The 18759-nt window shown below is 42.0% G+C and overlaps 1 protein-coding gene and 1 long non-coding RNA gene across 18 annotated transcripts in view; one reads left to right on the forward strand and one right to left on the reverse strand.

Annotated features, from left to right (window-relative positions):
• SETX (senataxin) overlaps positions 1 to 17737 on the reverse strand; it is an 80222-nt gene extending 62485 nt beyond the window's left edge. For 7 of the 13 annotated variants that reach the window (XR_013353937.1, XR_013353935.1, XM_077851179.1 and 4 more), the window contains exons 1-6: positions 16982 to 17118; positions 16219 to 16334; positions 15247 to 15328; positions 11077 to 11260; positions 9855 to 10065; positions 7440 to 7549 (exon numbers count right to left, since the gene is read on the reverse strand). Coding sequence is in view for 11 of the 13 variants with exons in the window: in XM_077851179.1 (XP_077707305.1) it covers positions 7440 to 7549; positions 9855 to 10065; positions 11077 to 11260; positions 15247 to 15260 (519 nt within the window). In the remaining 2 variants the exon portion in view is untranslated. Of the gene's footprint in view, positions 1 to 7439; positions 7550 to 9854; positions 10066 to 11076; positions 11290 to 15246; positions 15329 to 16218; positions 16335 to 16981; positions 17119 to 17417 lie in introns of those variants that run through there. The other 6 variants (XM_077851173.1, XM_077851176.1, XM_077851174.1 and 3 more) reach the window with 6 other exon arrangements.
• The window catches only part of LOC144285711 (uncharacterized), a 33193-nt gene continuing 31768 nt past the window's right edge, over positions 17335 to 18759 (forward strand). The window contains exons 1-2 of one of the 5 annotated variants that reach the window (XR_013353941.1): positions 17340 to 17480; positions 18343 to 18456. This is a non-coding gene — a long non-coding RNA (uncharacterized LOC144285711). Of the gene's footprint in view, positions 17481 to 18145; positions 18457 to 18759 lie in introns of those variants that run through there. The other 4 variants (XR_013353945.1, XR_013353942.1, XR_013353939.1 and 1 more) reach the window with 4 other exon arrangements.

Below are 18759 nucleotides of genomic sequence, written 5' to 3' on the forward strand. Positions count from 1 at the left end.
GTAGAGTGCTGGGACTGGAAAATTATTTTACAATCTTAGAAAAACTGGTTCAGGCAAAAGCATAAATTTAGTAACACTAAATTTAGGAGAAAACTATGATGAGGAGGACAGTTCTGTGATCTCCAGTATCTAAGAAAAAGAGATTACACAGTGAAGAAACATGACAACATCTTGACTAGCTGATCAAAATTAACGTAACCACAATGGGCAAATGATACGGCATGCACCTATATAGGACAACTCTGAGAAGGACCTAGTATCACTTTTATGGAATATCCCAATTGGGAATGCATAACCTGACTCTAAAGACAAGGAAATATTAGTCAACCCCAAAATGAGGAGCATTCTATTTTTTAAAAGGGGTGGGGGCAGGGATGACTATGCTCTTTAGAAATGTCATCAAAGACAAAGGCTGAAGAAACGGTCCAGTATAAAAGCTGATCCTGGACTGGACACCAGAGCTACGAAGAATGCTAGGGCACAAAGTACAAATGAAGATGGACATTACTAGATCAGTGTTCAATTCCCTGAAGCTTGTAACAACACTGTAGTTACAGAAAGAAAAGCGCCTCTTCTTCAGATATACACAGCATGTATTTAGGGGTAAAGCACACTGATGGATGCAAGCAACTTTCAAATGGTTCAGGAAAGGGATGCTCTCCTGCGAGAGCCTGCTTTTCCCTCTGCTTATGTCTCTGCCTCTCTCTGTGTCTCTCATGAATAAATCTTTAAAAAAAACACAAATGGTTCAGGAAAAAAAGCTGTATAACTTGAAAGCAAATGATAAACTGAATGGAGTGAAACACTAACAATTAGTGATTATGGCCTAAGATTAAACATAATATTTTCTACTGTTTTTATTTTCTGACAATTTTCTCAAAGTGTGAGGGTATTTCCAAACAGTTACAAAACCAAAGCTAGTAGTTCTGGAGTTCAGCTGCCCATCTATACACCCAGACCACCACACACAAGCCTGTGTGACTAGACAAGTCTGATTTGGTTTCCTCATCTATGAGATGTGGGCATGACCTGCCTTAGAGTTGCTCTAAGGTTTAAAATGAGCTGGCATCCAGAAACTATGCAATAGTGCATCCGAAATACAGTGGACCTAAATATTTACTGTCATGAAAAACCCATAACCAAACAAGCGGCATGTCATGGAATTCTTGGGATTGTCCAAATGACGTGAAAAGGCTTGACATTAACTCTGCACAGAGACTGCTGGTGGCAAAGCACCCCAGCTAGTTTGAAAGGTCTTTATTTCCCCTTCTCTCTTGTGCACTTGGTTCCAGATCCGACAGCTACCATTCTTCGGCACAGGGAAGATACAGTCTCCACTATCATTCTAGCTTTACTCTTGTACTGAGAAGCTAACTGTAGCTCACCTGTAGGCAATCTTTTCTCTGGCTCCTTTAAGACTTCCCTGTCTTCAGTGTCCTCAAGTATTACTATAGTGTGAGTTGGTGTGGGTTTTTCTTTTATCTTTCCACCTCAGGATCTCTGTGCAGGCTTATTAGTCTTTCACTGGCTTTGTAACACACCACTATCGCCTCTATATTGTTCCCAACAAAGTGAACTAGATTAGACCTTCCCACTGTATCCTGCCCTTTTCAGCTTTCCCCCCTCTACCCCTTTGTCTGTTGGCTAAGTAACCTATTCACCCTTCCAAATTCATGAATTCTCTCTTCAGCCACACTTAACTAGCCACTCAATCCAAGTGTTTAATTGGTTTCATTTTTACATATTTTAATTAATCCTTAAAAAAATACTCCTGGATCTTTTGATAATGGGTTTTAAGCCTCTCTCCTATTGAAGCACTTGATATTCTGTATCTGCTCATTCTAATAAAGGAATTCTTTGGGTACACTTGCTTATTTTTATTACCACTCATGCACAGTAGTTTTGTTGTTTTAATTTTGGCACCATTAGTTGGGATATATCCGTGGGAAACTGGCAAGGACTCAGCTGATGATGTGTCTCTCTGGAAAGAGCTGCTAATGGTTTCTGCAAGTATCATGCAAACAGGAACTTCTCTTATGAAGAGAGGGCTTTGGTTAAAAATTTTCATGGAAGCCTTTTTTTCCCCACCCGGATTTCAGAGACAGGCATATTTCTGTCACCCGGAATTATTTTCCACTATCCTTTTGACTGAAGGTGTGGCTCATCAAAAGTCTGTTTTATGGTAGAGCCTCTAGCTCCCTATCCCAATGCCTCACTATACATCTGTTAAACCCACACTTTTAGGTTTTACCAACTTTGGCTAATGCCTCTCTGGGTGGCTGTGGCTTCACTGTCCACCTCTATTCTGGGTTCCAGTTCCCTGTCCATTACACTCTTGCCTTCTTGGACAAGCATATAAAACCTGTCATATTTTATCTGGCATATATAAGGGTTCTGAAGGAGCAATATTTTTCAATTTACAGAGACAATAGACTGCCAGAAATTGAAGTCTTTTGCTGACATCTTTTTTGGATGAGGGTTAGGGAAGAAGACCTCAAAATTAAGACTATAATCTTTCATTTATGACACACTTTCATCTTTGGTCTATGCATCATAGCCCACGTTTAAATTTTATTACTAATCCAACATGCATCCATAAACTCATCATCCAATACAAAACTAAGGCCCTATTTACCATAACACGCATCTAATTATATGGGGCCCATCCCCCTATCTTCCTGCCCCTTCCAACCTGAGGTAACCGTCATCTCGAATAACATGTTCCTCATCCTCCTTGCTTGTTTTCTGAAATAGTTATGGCATCTAGCTATATTCCTAAATAAATGTTTTATTTTTAACTTTATAAAAAGGGTTTCCTCCTATATGAAATCTTTAGAGACTTTATTTCCCTTAATATTATATTACCAGGATTCACCTATTGTTTCAAGTTGATGGTTTGTTTAGATTGCTACATGACATTCTGTGTTAAGGTATTTCAGTTTACTCATGGATCCTCCACCACCAGGCATCCCAGCTGTTCGAAAGTTTTGTGAATTCTGAGTAGTGTGCTATGAAATGTCTTATATATGCCTCCTGTTACAAATGTTCAAGAGTATCTCTCTCTTACATATACACTCAGTTATGAGACTACTGCATCGCAGGACATATGAATATTCAAATTTAGATGAAGCTAAACTACTCTCCAAAGTGGTTGCCCTGATTTACACTTCTACCAGCAATAACGAGGTCCTACAGATCCACATCCTAATACTAGTAGCATCAAACTCGCACATACCACAGAATATTCACTGTGGTTTTACTATTTCCTTGTTATTAATGTCAAATTTTCCTTCATATGTCTATTGGCCACAGGTGCTTTCTCTTCCAGGAAAATGCCTGTTCAGGTCTTCTTCCATTTTTCTTTCTGGGGTTTTGGTGTTATTTATAGCTTCTCCCAATTTTTAACTTGTCTTTTCACTTTAAGATGTCTTTTGATAAAAGTTCTTAATTTTGATATAGTTACATTTATCAACCTTCCTTTCATTACCAATGATCTCGCCCTAAGATCTAAATGACATATATGTGTATTTTCTGCCAAGACTTTTGCCATTTTATTTTTGCCATTTAATCCATTTAGAGTTTTTAAATACATGATGATTTAAGTATATGATTCAAATATATGATTCTCGGGACGCCTGGGTAGCTCAGCAGTTCAGCATCTGCCTTTGGCTCAGGATGTGATCCCGGGTCTGGGATGGAGTCCCACATTGGACTCCCTACAAGGAGCCTCCTTCTCCCTCTGCCTCTCTGTCTCATGAATAAATAAACAAAAATCTTTTAAAAAAATGTTTATCTGTATGTCTGTGTGTGTGAATGTATATATATGATTCTCCCCATAGAGATATCTTTGTATATTTCCATTTCTACTCCTTTTTCCCATTGATCTTATGTATCATCTCTATCAAATACCAAAGATCTAAGTATCAGTGAATCTGAGTCTTTATTCTACTCCATTGGCCAAAGTGTCTGTCTGCACACTAATATCACACGGTCTCAATTACCATAGTTTCATAGTAAGTCTCCCTAGTCTTCAGAAACAACTTGGCAACTTTGGATCCTTCCTCTTCTATATACATGTTTTAGAACCATCTTAATATGTTACATCAAGAACTCTGCTGTTAAAAAAAAAAAAAAAGAACTCTGCTGTAATTTATTTAAAACACTGAATCTATAGATCTGGAGCAAATGACCAGATCTTTGTTACTAAACCTTTTTTTTTTTTTAAGATTTATTTACTTATGATAGACAGAGAGAGAGAGAGAGAGGCAGAGACACAGGAGGAGGGAGAAGCAGGCTCCATGCCAGGAGCCCGACCTGGGACTCGAATCCGGGACTCCAGGATTGCGCCCTGGGCCAAAGGCAGGCGCTAAACCACTGAGCCATCCAGGGATCCCCCTAAACCTTCTTATCCATGAACACAGGGTCTTTCTTATATAGGTTTCCTTTCATTTGTTAATTAAGTTCTGTGATTTTTCCTGTGGAAGTTTTATATCTGTTAGATTTATGCTTGGGTATTTAATATTTTTGTCAATCTGTAATAAATGGAAACTTACCTTTGTTAATTTTTGGCTGACTGTGTAGAGAAAGACTACTGACTTCTATAAATACATCTTTTGGGGATCCCTGGGTGGCTCAGCAGTTTGGTATCAGCCTTTGGCCCAGGGTGTGATCCTGGAGTCCTGGGATCAAGTCCCATATCAGCCTCCCTGCATGGAGCCTGCTTCTCCCTCTGCCTGTGTCTGCCTCTCTCTCTTTCTGTGACTCTCATGAATAAATAAATAAAAATCTTAAAAAAAAAAATCTTTTATCTAGTTACCTTATTAAATAAACACCTATTTCTCAAAATTTGTAGATTCTTCAAGGTTTCCTATGTAAATGATCTTATTGTTGCAAATTATAGGATTTTATTTCTTCCTTTCAAATTCTAATGCCTCTTAATTTCATTTTCTTTTTTTTTTTTTATTGCATCGACAAAAAGCCAACACTACAAAAAGTGATAGTGAACACCCTTGTCTACTTTTGATTTGATTTGATTTTTCATTTTAATTTTTTTACTTTTGATTTTAAAGGGAATGCTTCACGGGATGCCTGGGTGGCTCAGTGGTTGACTATCTCCCTTCGGCTCAGATTCTGATCCCGGGATCAAGTCCCATATTGGGCTCCCTCTAGGGAGCCTACTTCTCCCTCTGCCTGTGTCTCTTTTATTTTAAAAAATAAGAAATAAAAAAAAATAACAAAAAGAATGATTCACTAAAAGTTAAGTCAATTTGGATAATGTTTTCTTCAGGTATCTTAGAATTCCCTTCTGTTCCGATCTGATAAGCATTTTTAATCTGAATGGGCATTGAATTTTATCAAATGGTTTTTCTGTATCTAACATATGGATTTTTTAACTTGTTACTAAGGTGAAATTCTCTTTACAAATTTTCTAGTATTTTGTTTAGGATTTTTGTATCTACATTAATGACCATAATTTACCCTTAATGTGTTAGGTGTTTTGTTTTTATTATAAGTATCATAATGGCTTCATAGAATAAATTTAAGAGTATTCTTTTTCTGGAGTACATACATAAAAGCAGGATAATCTATTATGAATAATCAGCTTATTAATTTGGAAGCTTTCTTCTTTTCCATAATTAAAGATATAAATTTTCCTGAAAGCACCTCTTCTGCTACATCCTATAATTTTTTTTATGTAGCATCTTCATTATGATTCAGTTCTAGATATTCTTAAGTCTTGATGATTTCTTTTTTAGTATGTGTTAATTTCAAAATGTGGAAACTCATTCATCTTTTCATTAACTTCTATATAAACTGTGTTATGATCAGAGATCATGGCAGTCCTTGAAATGTGTTGAAACATTTATCTTGGGGATCCCTGGGTGGCTCAGCGGTTTGGTGCCTGCCTTGAGCTCAGGGCATGATCCTGGAGTCTGGGGATTAAGTCCCACATTGGGGTCCCTGCATGGAGCCTGCTTCTCCCTCTGCCTGTGTCTCTGCCTCTCTCTTTCTGTGTGTGTGTGTGTCTCTATGAATAAATAAATAAAATCTTAAAAAAAAAGAAAAAAAAATTTATCATGGCTATGTGATCACTTTTGTCATGTTCAACATATATTTGAAAAAATGGTTAGATGCCCAGCTCACATATATATCTATTAAGCTATGTTTGTAAACTAGTCTATATGCATATTCCCTTTCTTGCTGGGGTTTTTTTGTTTTTGATTTTGTTTTGTCTACTGATTTCAATACTGAAAAAAAGGACGTGGAAATCTTTTATAATAACGAATCTACTATCCCTTCTTGTAGTTCTACCAATAACTGCGTCTTTTGAGGCTATTTTAATTAGCATATTACTTATTTAAAAATGCTATATGGCCTTGATGAACTAAATTTTGTTCCTATGTAGTAAGTAACCTTATCCATCCTTGTCTAAATGTCTGTTTTATTTGATATTACAATAGCTTCACTGCTTTGTTTAGGTATTTGCCTATTGTTTTCCCATCTCTTACATCAACCTTTTTGTACCCTATGTTTTAGGTGCGCTTTTCTTAGAAATAAAGATATGGATTTTCTTTTGTAATCCAGTCTTGTCTTTTAACTGACAACTTCAGCCTTCTTACATTAAATATTGTTATGTTTAAACCTGTTTATATGTATGAACTATTTTTTTGCAATTTCTTTTAAAGCATTTTAAAAATAAATCCATCATTTGAAATAAGTCACTATCTAGCTTTTTTGCCCTAACCAGTTGAAAACCTAGCATGCATACTTTCGCGTCTTTCATCATCTTCTTGCCTGCCAACCCTATCACACTGATACTACCTAGTCCAAGTTATTGATCAATTCACTTTCCTTGATCTTAGTGGGTTTCTTTTTTAATTAATAAACTTTATCACAGTATTCTATCAATTTTATATATTCCCAACAACATCTGAATTCTTCTCTCTCAAGTACTTCATTCAGCACTCTAACACTAGCAGCTCAGAACTCCCAACCAATGGTCACTTAAGGGACACTGCAGAATCAGTCTCGAAGCCCGTGAGTGCAGGGCCCAGGTCCTGGGTGCTCAGCTGGACCTGCTTCTATACAGCTGTACAAGGCCAGACCCAGAGGGCTCCTGGCTATACTTTCTGCAACTTTCTTGCACAGGCAGGGGAGTCTCTCACCTTCATGTTGAGCACAGGCCTTGACTGAATTCCTATTAGCCTGACAAACTATATCCCCAGCTACCTACAGCCACCTAGGCCTACAGGTTTCCACCACTGGTCACTTTCTGTTTCTGCTCCATTGCTGGTCCACAGAAACATTTACCTTTTGAGAGCTATGATTATACACTTTTTAACAGTTTAATATTTTAAACAAAATATACCCCAAACTCTCTATTATAGCGAGCTATGTGCAAAACCTATGTCCTTTCATTGCCTACCACTCATACTCACCATTTCATTGGGATGGACCAAAAACAGATAGATGCCTGGATGTTTGTCAAAAACCTGAAAGGAGCAATTAGCTTGTTCCATCCGACAAAGTGCTTCAACACACAGTTCACCTAAATAGAAAATATAAGACAGTAGATACAAGATATAAATATTATCAGCTTATCAAGAGTCCCTAAATCTGGGGACTCTTTTTTCCTTTGGTTGTTCTATAAATAAACTTGTTCTTTTTTTAAAAAAACGAGGCATTAAAAATGCCCATTGCATAACAGTATTTACCTATCTGAAAGACTAAGCTAAGCGTAATTGATCACAGTGTGCTCCTATGAACTATTCTTTCCTGATATATACATTTTTTTTTACACTTGGCATAATTATATCCAAAGGGTATCTTTTTAGAAGTATGGTTATAAGTCTAGTCCATTAGTATTTTGCATTTTGATCCACATGGGCTTTATTTGGTACTAGCGTGATAAAGTGAGCTTTTCCCCAAAATGGCTATTTTGTCCTACCCTCATTTATTGACTACTCCACTTTCTCCAATGCTTGGAAAAGCTACCATCATCAAACAAGCTTCCCAAATATGATTGGTTCATTTCTGGACTCAACACCATCTCACAAGTCTATCCAGGCTTGCACTGTTCTGTTTCTGTTGCTTTACGGAAATCTTCACACTAATCTTTGAGAAATGTCCTACATTTACCTTATCTTTAATTTCTCAAACTTCTATGAGCATTGTTAGTGATAGAAGACAGCTTTGGGGAACAGTGGTAATGATTGGAAAAGCATGAAGGAAGCACTTGGATCCTATTAATGGTTTGTTTGGGTGCTGGCTACATAGGTGTGTTTGTTTGGTGAAAAATGATCATTCCTGTATTTTTCTTGGATACAGTGTCCATCAATAAATGCTTGGAAACTGACTTGTTAGAATTTTAGAACCTAATTATTTAGAACTTATTTAGAAACAATTGACGTACCTAACCAAGACTTTTAAGATCTTTTCAGTTTACTGAAAATACAAAGAACAAAGAAATTAACATCACAAGGAAGCAATCTGAAAAATCCAGAAAGTGCATTATCCTACAGGGTAACTATATGGTCTCAATGAATCAAGGTTATGGCAAATAAAAGAAAAAAAGGAACGCCTGGGTGGCTCAGTGGTTGAGCGTCTGCCTTTGGCTCAAGGCGTGATCCTGGGGTCCAGGATCAAGTCCCACATCGGGCTCCTTGCAGGGAGCCTGCTTCTCCTTCTTCCTGTGTCTCTGCCTCTCTTATGAATAAATAAATAAAATAGGAAAGGAAAGGAAAGGAAAGGAAAGGAAAGGAAAGGAAAGGAAAGGAAAGGAAAGGAAAGGAAAGGAAAAAGAAAGAAAATGTGTACAAGTTGATGGTTTTGGATTTAAAGAGATATACAAAATATGAACCCATGTAATATATGGGTCCCTGATTGGTTTCTTATTTAGGCAAACCTGCCAAAAACCTCATTTTGCAACTATGAGGAACATCTGAATACGGACTACATACTAGATTACTTAAAGGTACTGCTATTTGTGGGGGGAAAAAGGATCACAAAAATGTCTTTACTTTTGTGAGATTCATGTTAAGAAATGCTAAATGACCCAAATCTAGGCAGCTGTAATATGCCATACTGCAGTAATTAGTGGAAATTACTACAGACCTGTAGTTCTCAACCATGGATGGTTTTGCCTCTCTCCACTCCTGCCCCCTCAATGCTCAAGGGACACCTGGCAATATGTGGAGACAGTTTGGTTGTCACAATCCAGGTAGGGGGGAAGAGCAGAGTGCTACTGGCACCTAGTAGAGAAGAGGCCAGCGATACCACTAACATCCTATAACAGACAGCACAGCCCCCACAACCAAGTGCCCAGTCCAAAATACCAATTAGTGCCAACGTTGAAGAACTCTGCTACAGACAAATTACAAGTATGAAAATTAACTGAAGGATAAATAAATGTGTGATAAAGAAAATACGGCAAGATGTTAGCAACTATAGAATCTATGTGCTGAATATATGGCATTCACCATATCATTCACTTTTCTGTATGTTTGAAACTTCCATACTAAATATTGGGAAAAACTATTAAATATCCTAATTAATATCCTAAAACTTTAACAAGCAAATTTTCAATATAGATAAAACTTCTTACAATTCTTAAAATAAAACTAATAAAACGGGCTCCCTGGGTGGCTCAGCGGTTTAAGGCCTGCCTTCCGCCCAGGGCGTGATCCTAGAGTCTCGGGATCGAGTCCCACATTGGGCTCCCTGCATGAAGCCTGCTTCTCCTTCTGCCTGTGTCTCTGCCTCTCTCTCTGTGTGTGTCTCTCATGAATAAATAGGTGAAATATTAAAAAAAAAAAAAAGACTAATAAAACTTGTTTAACACCCATGATACTCACTAACACGCTCATGTAAAAGCAGATAAGGATATTTCAGTATTTCAAGAAGAGGAACTCGAAGCTTATTTTCAAAGTCTTGGCCAGTAAAGTCAAACAGCTGTGCCTCTCCATTATTGTCTACTATATACAATTCATCATCGTCTCCAATTTCTGCCTTCATGGATTTTTCAAAGTGATTTATGAGACGTAAGGTTTCTAATTCCCATAAAACCTACAGAAAAAGAAAAATCAGTTGCATGTTTTATATCTTACTATCAACAAAATACTGGATGTCATGATCTTTTTAGAAACCTTTCTGAGTACAAAAATACAGTTTAAAGAAGCAGTAGATATCACATTAGATTTATCTGAAGAAACAGTCACTAAAACAAGGCCACTCTTATGATACATGACTACATGCAGCATGAGGTGTGTAAACACTGCTCTTGCAGAGTTTTGCTATAAGTATCTCAACATCCCTTATCAACTATTAAAAAGGGAATGATAGGGCACCTGGTGCCTCAACTGGTTAAGCATCGAACTCTTGATCACGGGTCTTAATCTCAGGGTCATGAGTTCAAGTCCTGCGATGAGCTCCACCATCCACTCCCTACAAAAAGGTAGGAGGGGATGAGAAGTTGGAGCTTCTCTGTCTTCACTTCCATGGACTAGCCACAGGTACCCACCTTAAAAATTAGCGTCAGCATAAAGATACTGGTTAGCTTTAGTAACTAGGAAACTGTAAATACAAAAAATTTCTCAATAGATTCATAATTAACCTCTCCTCCTACCTATATATCTGTACGTATCTCTACAGTCTGATTGTGTTTTTCATGTAATAAAACAAATATTCAAAGCCACATTTTTAAATTTGTTTCACTCTGGTCACTATGACCAGCAAATATACTTGCCCTTAGAAGTTTATACCATTTACCCGTTAAAAAATGAAAAGAGAAAAAAGAATCAACCAATAAAAAAACAACCCAAGCCATTTAGACATATGAATGCAACACTGTCAAATATACAGACTTAAAAACATAAACTAAAAAGACTCCATACATCAAGTCATAAAATTGCTTTATAGCACAATGACTAAAAGCGAGTGATCCTAAAATTCTGCTTTAGGTTTCAATTCAATTCCATCTGTCAATCTTGTTTCCTGAATGCTTCCAAAAGAGTTCACAGTTTTTTCTCTTCATCATTACCAAGCTCTGAAAAGTACTGTCCATCAAATGTAAATTACCTCATGCAAGAATGGCAGCTCATCCCTTGCTTTGTGGTATTCAGTCACACACTCTAAGCAGTAGCAGAGGTCTTCATCAGCTGTTTGAAACTCACTGGAGTAGATCTTGGATGCATACCGCTGCAGGAAGTCAACGGTGGAAATGCCACCTGGCGTACACCAACAACATGTGCTCATTCTGCACCTGCATCCAGAAAAGACAACATCTAAAGACTAAAAAAAAAAAAATAATACTTCAGGCCTCTTCTGTGTGACTGTCGTCTCCAACTAAGCATGTGACTCCACCATATCCAGAATGTTCTGCCAGCTTATCAATGACTGACTAAACTCAAATTTAAGCCCTTTTTAAAAAAACTTTACCTTTGACATGTAAAAAAAATATGAGGCAAAGCACTTAGTAAAAAACATCATGTAATACATAATTGTACTACAGATAAAGCTCAAAACTGGGAAGTATTGATGGAAAATTATAGAGACAGAGACTTATCAATGATTACGGTGTTCTAGTGATATACTGGAGTCAAGTCAAAAGTTCAGGGAACCTTTACATTCCTAGAAGACATGTTTTCCAGAAACCCGTGAAAAAGTAAAAACCTTTAAGTATTAATTCATACCAGTAACAAAAACTCAGGGAACTTTCTCTGGTTTAAAAAGTATGGATACAAGAATCTGCACATATGTGTATGAACTGCTGCCCATAACCCATTGTAAACTGTAACAGCTACAAATGTTAATCATCTATTGCTACTAAGTTTGTTACTTAGAATTTTTGACTGTCTCCAATTTTTTGTTTGTATACCACCAGAGCCTCCACCAAACTCATGTGAAAGGGTTAAGATAAAGTAATTTTCCAAACCTTAGCAGTGTCAAAAAGAGCAAAGTAACAGGAAGGTACCAGGAAATGAGGAAATCCCAAGAACCAAATGTGTCAAAAGATTTGAGTAAAGATACACGAATGAGGCAGGTTTATGAGAACTACAGACAGCATGACAGAGTGGATTAGCAAACAGGATGGAAGGCAAAATCCAAAGATGAGCTGTAATAATGAACTGTAATAAAAAAAGATGCAATCTTTTTATCCCTAAGTAAATGCATATAAAAGTAAATACAAAGCTCGCAATTAGTAAGCAGTGTATAATGGCTAAACAAAAATACAAGGTGAGCCTCGAAGTATCATAAAGTAATCAAAATACAAAAGGATGTGGGCATGTCAAAGGAACATAGAAGCCAACCTGAAAGAGCTCTGGATGACCAAAACTGAAACAATCTGATCAACAAAATCGAACAATGTAATTGTGGATTATACCCCACAGTATAGATACACATGAATCCATTCCAATATAAATGAATGAATAAATAAAGGTGGGAGAGCAACCTTCCTTACAGAAGAATTCCAAGTAATACATATAGATACTCTCTCTTCCAAGAGGTACATCTTGAGTGTGGGCTGGACTTGGTGACTCACTGTCAAAAAATGGAGTATGGAAAAGGGGGATACTGTAACATTACAGTGGAGACATCTGGCAAATACAAACTTATTAACCAAGTAATCAAGGCTCACAACCCCAGAGTTGATAACCTCTCACATAATGTACTGAGGAAGGAACTTCAACCTTGTGAGATGCTTCTCCAAAACCCGTATGTCCAGTCCATGCTCGAGGAAAACATCGGACAAAGCCAAAGTGACCCTTACCTATACAACTAAGAGCCGGTCTGCAACAAGGAAGAAAACGCCACCTATGAGGAATGAAGCAAGTGTTCTTTCCTACGAAAATGATTTATTGGAATCAGGCCAGGAAAATATCCAACAAGCCTGATCTACAGAAATTTAACCTCAAATTAACTATCCAACAAATGTAAAATATCAGCCTAATTAATGGGAAACAAGTCAGAAACCCAAGTGTCCACCAACAATAAGGCCATTTCATAACTGGATGGACCTAACCCAGGCATTTGTCATCAGTGGTGACATCATCCTCAAGGAGACAAAAACTGGTTAGTGGGACACAAAACAGTCCTACCTCTCTTTATGTGAAGGCACAGATATGCATAAAGTACCTAAAGAGATATATAATGTATTGGTGGTTTAAAATTCATGGGGAAGAAAAAAAAAGAAAAAAAATTCATGGGAAATTCATAGGAAAAAAGGTCTAAAAAATTTCCTTTCAGGGAGGGAGAAAAGACACTAAAAGGTTAAGTAAGAAACATGACCAAGTCATTGAATATTTGGGTACAGAAACACAGCAGTGTGATGTTGTCAAATAAATGCATTATCCTGAAGCTCAAGAGTACAAAAATCTCTGCTAATGGAAAATTAATGACATCTTGATAGAAATTTTATTTCACTGCTGAGGCTTTTTTGGCATAATGCCAGTTCCTAAAAGAAGCGGATTCTTTTTTTAAATTATGTTTTTTTATCGATTAAAGAATCATGTAAAAATGCGTTCAGTAAAATCAAATACATGCATCTGTCATGTGAGGTTTTTAAATTTATTAAGTACTAATTGTATGCTTTTCTCATTCTAAGTTCTTAAAAGAACTCAGGGTGGCTTTCAACATTAAAGCTGAAGAGAACAAACAAAAAGGGACATTTAGAAAACATACAGAAAAGGACATTAAAAAGGACAAATCAAAACTCATTTAGAAGACTATTTCACGGGGATCCCTGGGTGGCGCAGCGGTTTGGCGCCTGCCTTTGGCCCAGGGCGCGATCCTGGAGACCCGGTATCAAATCCCACGTCGGGCTCCCGGTGCATGGAGCCTGCTTCTCCCTCTGCCTATGTCTCTGCCTCTCTTTCTCTGTGTGTGAGACTATCATAAATAAATAAAAAATTAAAAAAAAAAAAAAAGACTATTTCACTAAGTCCTAAATGAGGAGCTTCCCGAAATGCAGGAACAAAAATAACGTGAGGTAGACACTGCTCACTTGAAAAATTTTTAAGAAGTAGGCTAGTTCAGCTGGAGAATCCTACTCCTTCCTGATACTAATTCTAATTCAATTTTTTTCTACTAATGCCTACCCTGTGGCAAGTGTACAGCCAACTAGGGAACACCAAATAGCAAAATGGGTATTATGGTTTTGAATAATATAAAATTATTCAAAGAAAGAGTTTCTTAGATTAAAAGACCAATATCACAATATTAGAAGTTAAAAGTCTGCAGAGGCTGTTTTTTTCTGGTGATCTAATTCAAAGTGGGGAGTGAACTTAGAAGATCTAAAAACAGAAAGTGAAACTCCTTGGAGACTTCTCAATGGTTGTTGTATCAAGCAGGATTTGTGCAGTCAATCAAAACTGAAAAAATTGGGGACGCCTGGGTGGCTCAGCGATCGACTATCTGCCTTCTCCTCAGGGCATGACCCCGGAGTATGGGGATCAAGTCCCACATCGGGCTCCCTGCATGGAGCCTGCTTCTCCCTCTGCCTGTTTCTCTCTGTGTCTCTCATGAATAAGTAAATAAAATCATTTAAAAACAAAACAAAATAAAATTAACACTTAGCCAAAAAAACTTTCCATTACGAAAATTAAGGAGTCTTTTTATTTCACTCAAAGAGCTAGCCTTCTCCCATACCCCAAAATGTAGGATAGAGCAGGTCAACAGCAGAAAAAAGTTTCCATGATTCCTCTCAAAAGGCCATAAAAATGGGTGGTTATATCCCTAAATCTAAAATCATCATTGGCCTGATAGGTGAGCCCAAAAAAATCTAAATGAGGCACATAATGTAAATTTTTATTTTTAAGGGAAAACTGCAGGTAGATGACCACAAAGCATGTAAGTTTTTGCACAACTTAGTTCTTCTGAAAGTCAGTTTTGTTCATTTCAGATTTCAACTGCTTGGAACCATTACTAAGCCACAGATGGCAGTGCCCAGGGAACCCTCAAACTACAGAAGAGCCACACCGTGAGCATCAAAAAGGGAGCCAATGTGTCAATAAAATAGGACACTTTGCCAGAAGTAGGACCAACGTGCCCTGGGGCCATTTCTCACTATTAGCCGGCAATCACTTCCCTCTACCTTTCTCAGCTAAACTTCTTGAAAAAAAGTAATCTCGATTCACTTCCTCAGCTCCCTGGCAGTCTGGCTTCCACCTTTACATTTCACTGCATGTTGAAATAAGCAGTCCAAGTCCCTAATAATCTATTACCAAATCCCAGACGTTTATTACTTGCCTCTTTTGAAGCATAGCCTAGCCTCTCAGATACGTTCAATATCCAGCTGCACGAAGTTAACTTCTAGTCACCTCACAGGCACCTCAAAGACAAAAACAGAATAAAACCCCTCCCTTGTATCTGTTAACCTGCCCTGTGTGCCCTATATTCATGACATCACTATCTCTACAGTTTTCAAATCAGTAACCTGGTAATTACCCATGTACAGTCTCTACCCTGAGCCCCCACACTGATAAATTCCATCAAGTCTATCCCCTTGATTACATCTGTACTTCACTCTCAGTGACGCTGCCACCGTCTTAGTAGAATACATTTCCACTATTTGTGTGCGTTACAGAAGCCTAAATAATGTCTCTGGCTCTTGTTTCATCCATCACCAATGAATTCTCCCTCCAAAATGCTGAAGGGTAAAGCGAAAAGTAAGCTTTCAATTCTCACAGCTTGAGAATAAAATTCAGATTTTTGACCTCCTCACAGAAGGCCCTCCCTAACCAGCTTCAGCATTTCCTGCCATCCTCCCTCACTTGCTCTTCCTAAAATGCTTCATAGTGTTTGGCATTTCCCTCCCTTTACAGAAGCTCCTTCCTGCCTTGAGAACCGAATCTGCCCTGTGTCCCCCTGCCTCGTTTTTAACCCTAAATGCACACCGGAGTTAGCAAAGGAGCTTAAGGAGAGGAGACATAAAATCCAGGTTCCCTATTTTAAAACGACGTCCCGGTGGTTCTGACAGAGCTCTGAGAGCTACCGTGTGCAGAGCGTCCCTGGGCGTCCCCACCCCCCCTTCCGCCCGTGAGGACCCTGCCCGTGCCTCTGTGGCTGGTTTGCGTCCCCACCCCCACCGCCTACTTGCTCCATCCCCACCCACCCTGAGTCCATCGGGGCAGCGATCCGTTCTGTGCAGTTTTACTCCAGTGCTTGACACACATTCAGCGACAGAAAAACGTCTTAAATGTTTCTTTAGAAAATAATTACCTGGGCTAATGGCCTACAGAGAAGTGATCCTCTCAGTCGAGACTCCTAGGCTTATCTGTGAACGGGTGAGGATTTGCACTCCTATATACCCAGAGTCTGGCCCCAAAATAACATTTCTGAAATAAGAGAGAAAACAAAACGAAACTGACGAAGTGGCTTCGCTACAACATGTGAGCGTCATTCTCGTTAACCCTACAGAGTGGAGGCAGATGCTGCCAATCCGCCCGCCCGCCCGCGGGCCCGGCCCGGGCAAGGGGTCCCCGCGCACGGACGGCTACGGCCCGGCACCTCGCCCACACCCCCGGTCGGCGAGCGTCGGGCAACCGCGCCCTCCGCCCCCTCCAGCCCCGGGACCTTCAGGGCGAAGGGGGGCGCCACCGGGACCAGCACTCTCTCCGAAACGGGGAGCAGGACCCCGGGGCGCGAGGACCGACGCGGTCTCCGGAGAGCCCCCGACTCATCCTCAAACAAACTACCAGTGGCCAGACCGACGGCAGCTGGCACGAGGCCGCGGGGGAGACGACGGCGAGGGAGGGGCGGGGGTCCGGGGGTCCCGGGACCCGGCTGCAGGCGGCCCCGCGGGCTGCTCCCGCCGCCGGCCGCAGCCCCGCTGAGGAAGCGGCCCCGCTCGCGCCGCCCCTCCCCCACCCGCCGCCCGGGCCTCACGCGCCGCGGCGGTTACTCCACGCGGCCCCGCGCGCACCAGCCGCGCGAGCGCTCAGGGCCGCCGGGCCCGCAGCCTCGAGCTCGCCGCTCTCCTCACCCCGCTCGGCCTCGCGTCGGCGGCTAGCCCACCTCCATGTCTCGGCTCAACAGCCGGCCGAGGGCGGATGTGCGGCACAGCGCCCCGGAGCCTCCGTCCCCACCCGGCCTCCCAACCCGGCGGCGCCGCGCGCGGAGGCCCCGCCCCCCACCTCCGGCGCGCCGCGTCCGCCAAGCGCAGGCCCCGCCCCGGCCGCCGCTTTCTTGTTTTGGTGCGACGAGGGGCGGGACGTGGGAAGAGAGGCGCCCCGACTCCGCCGGGAGGCCGGGGTGCGACGTCACTTCCGGGATGCCGGGCTCGGCCAATCGGGAGCGCCCGTGGAGGGGGGACGGGAGGGGCGTGGGCCGCGGAGCGCTGAGCGCGGCCCCGCCCAGGACCTCCTCCGGGCAAGGGCCGCTCCCGGATGTGGCCTCCCCGCGGCGACTCCGGCGCGTACCCTCCTGTCTTTTCCGTTCCGTGACTTTTCTTCTCTTTTCGACGCCTCAGGTGCTTCCGCACGGTGTGTTCCGAATCGAGAATTTTTTTCCGCTTTTTGATTTCTAAATACCTAAGATATAATATTCAATCCACGCCTACTTTGAGGTGGGGGTAGATGAGACCCCTCGCGTTACAGAAAAAGGATACACGAAGTCCGGTGAAGGCCGCCGCCTACCGCTGACCCCGACGGCGCGGTGCCTCCAGCGGCCTCTGCTCGGAGGGCGGCTGCCGACCGGCCGACTGACGGGGGCGGGCGCTGGCGAGCACTGGCGCCCAGCGACGGCCTCACCCTCACCGCAGGACCCGTCCCCGGGGACTGAGCGGACGGCGGGGGCGCGGGCGGGAGAACATTCCAGAAGGGGCGGGGCTGGGGCTGGGGCGCCCCTCCCCCCTCGGTCCGTTGGAGCCGCTGAACTGACGGCGGAGCGACCGTTGGTCGCCGGGTTTCTAGACGCTTCTGCGCACGTGCCCCCCCCCGCCCCGCCCCCCAGGGGGAGCCGGCGCCGCTTCCCGCCCGCGCGTCGTGCGCGGCCACGTGTCTGCGGAGCGGGGTCCGCAGCCAGGCTCGGGCGCAGACGCGGGGAGGCTTCGGAGAACGCCCGGGCCTCGCTGCCCCGCCCTCGTGTGCGCAGCCCCGCAGGACGTTCTCCCGGCAAGGGGCTCACACTGACCTGGTGCCTCCCTAACACGGCGCTCCTCGCTGCCTGCCGTGCGGAGCGGGGACCTGCCACCCCACACGCGCCCGTGTAGTAGCGTCTCAGGAGATGGGGGGGACCGCGCGAGTGCAGGTTGGGTCAAACCTTAGTGAACATACTGGTCTTTGTGCCAACAGTCACTAGTACAGTTTTTGATACTTCTTTAACGATTTTACTTACCCATGACAGAGAGGCGGAGGGAGAAGCCGGCTCCCCGCGGAGAGCCCAATGCGGGACTCGATCCCGGGACCCCAGGATCACGACCTGAGCCCAATGCAGACCCTCAACTACTGAGCCACCCAGGTGCCCGCAGCTTTTTATATTTTTAGGGAAGTGCTGATGGAGGCAGAAAGTGATGCCCAACCCAAGTCACTTTCATGCTGCCTCTGAGTCCACAGACTGCGTTTGCTTTCAACCTGTGAATGATCTATTGGTGTATTTGCTGGCTTTTTTAGTTTTATGAAGTAGCACTGAGTGCGTTTTTTCTGGAAACTTTTCTTTTTTTAACCCTCCACATCATGTCCCCTGACTCACTGATCCAGGATGTACGCAACTGGAGGGTTGGGGTTATGGGCTGTAAGACCCCAACAGTCTCAGTACATAAGT

The sequence above is a fragment of the Canis aureus genome, chromosome 16, assembly GCF_053574225.1.
Source record: "Canis aureus isolate CA01 chromosome 16, VMU_Caureus_v.1.0, whole genome shotgun sequence".
In the NCBI taxonomy this organism is placed as follows: domain Eukaryota; kingdom Metazoa; phylum Chordata; class Mammalia; order Carnivora; family Canidae; genus Canis; species Canis aureus.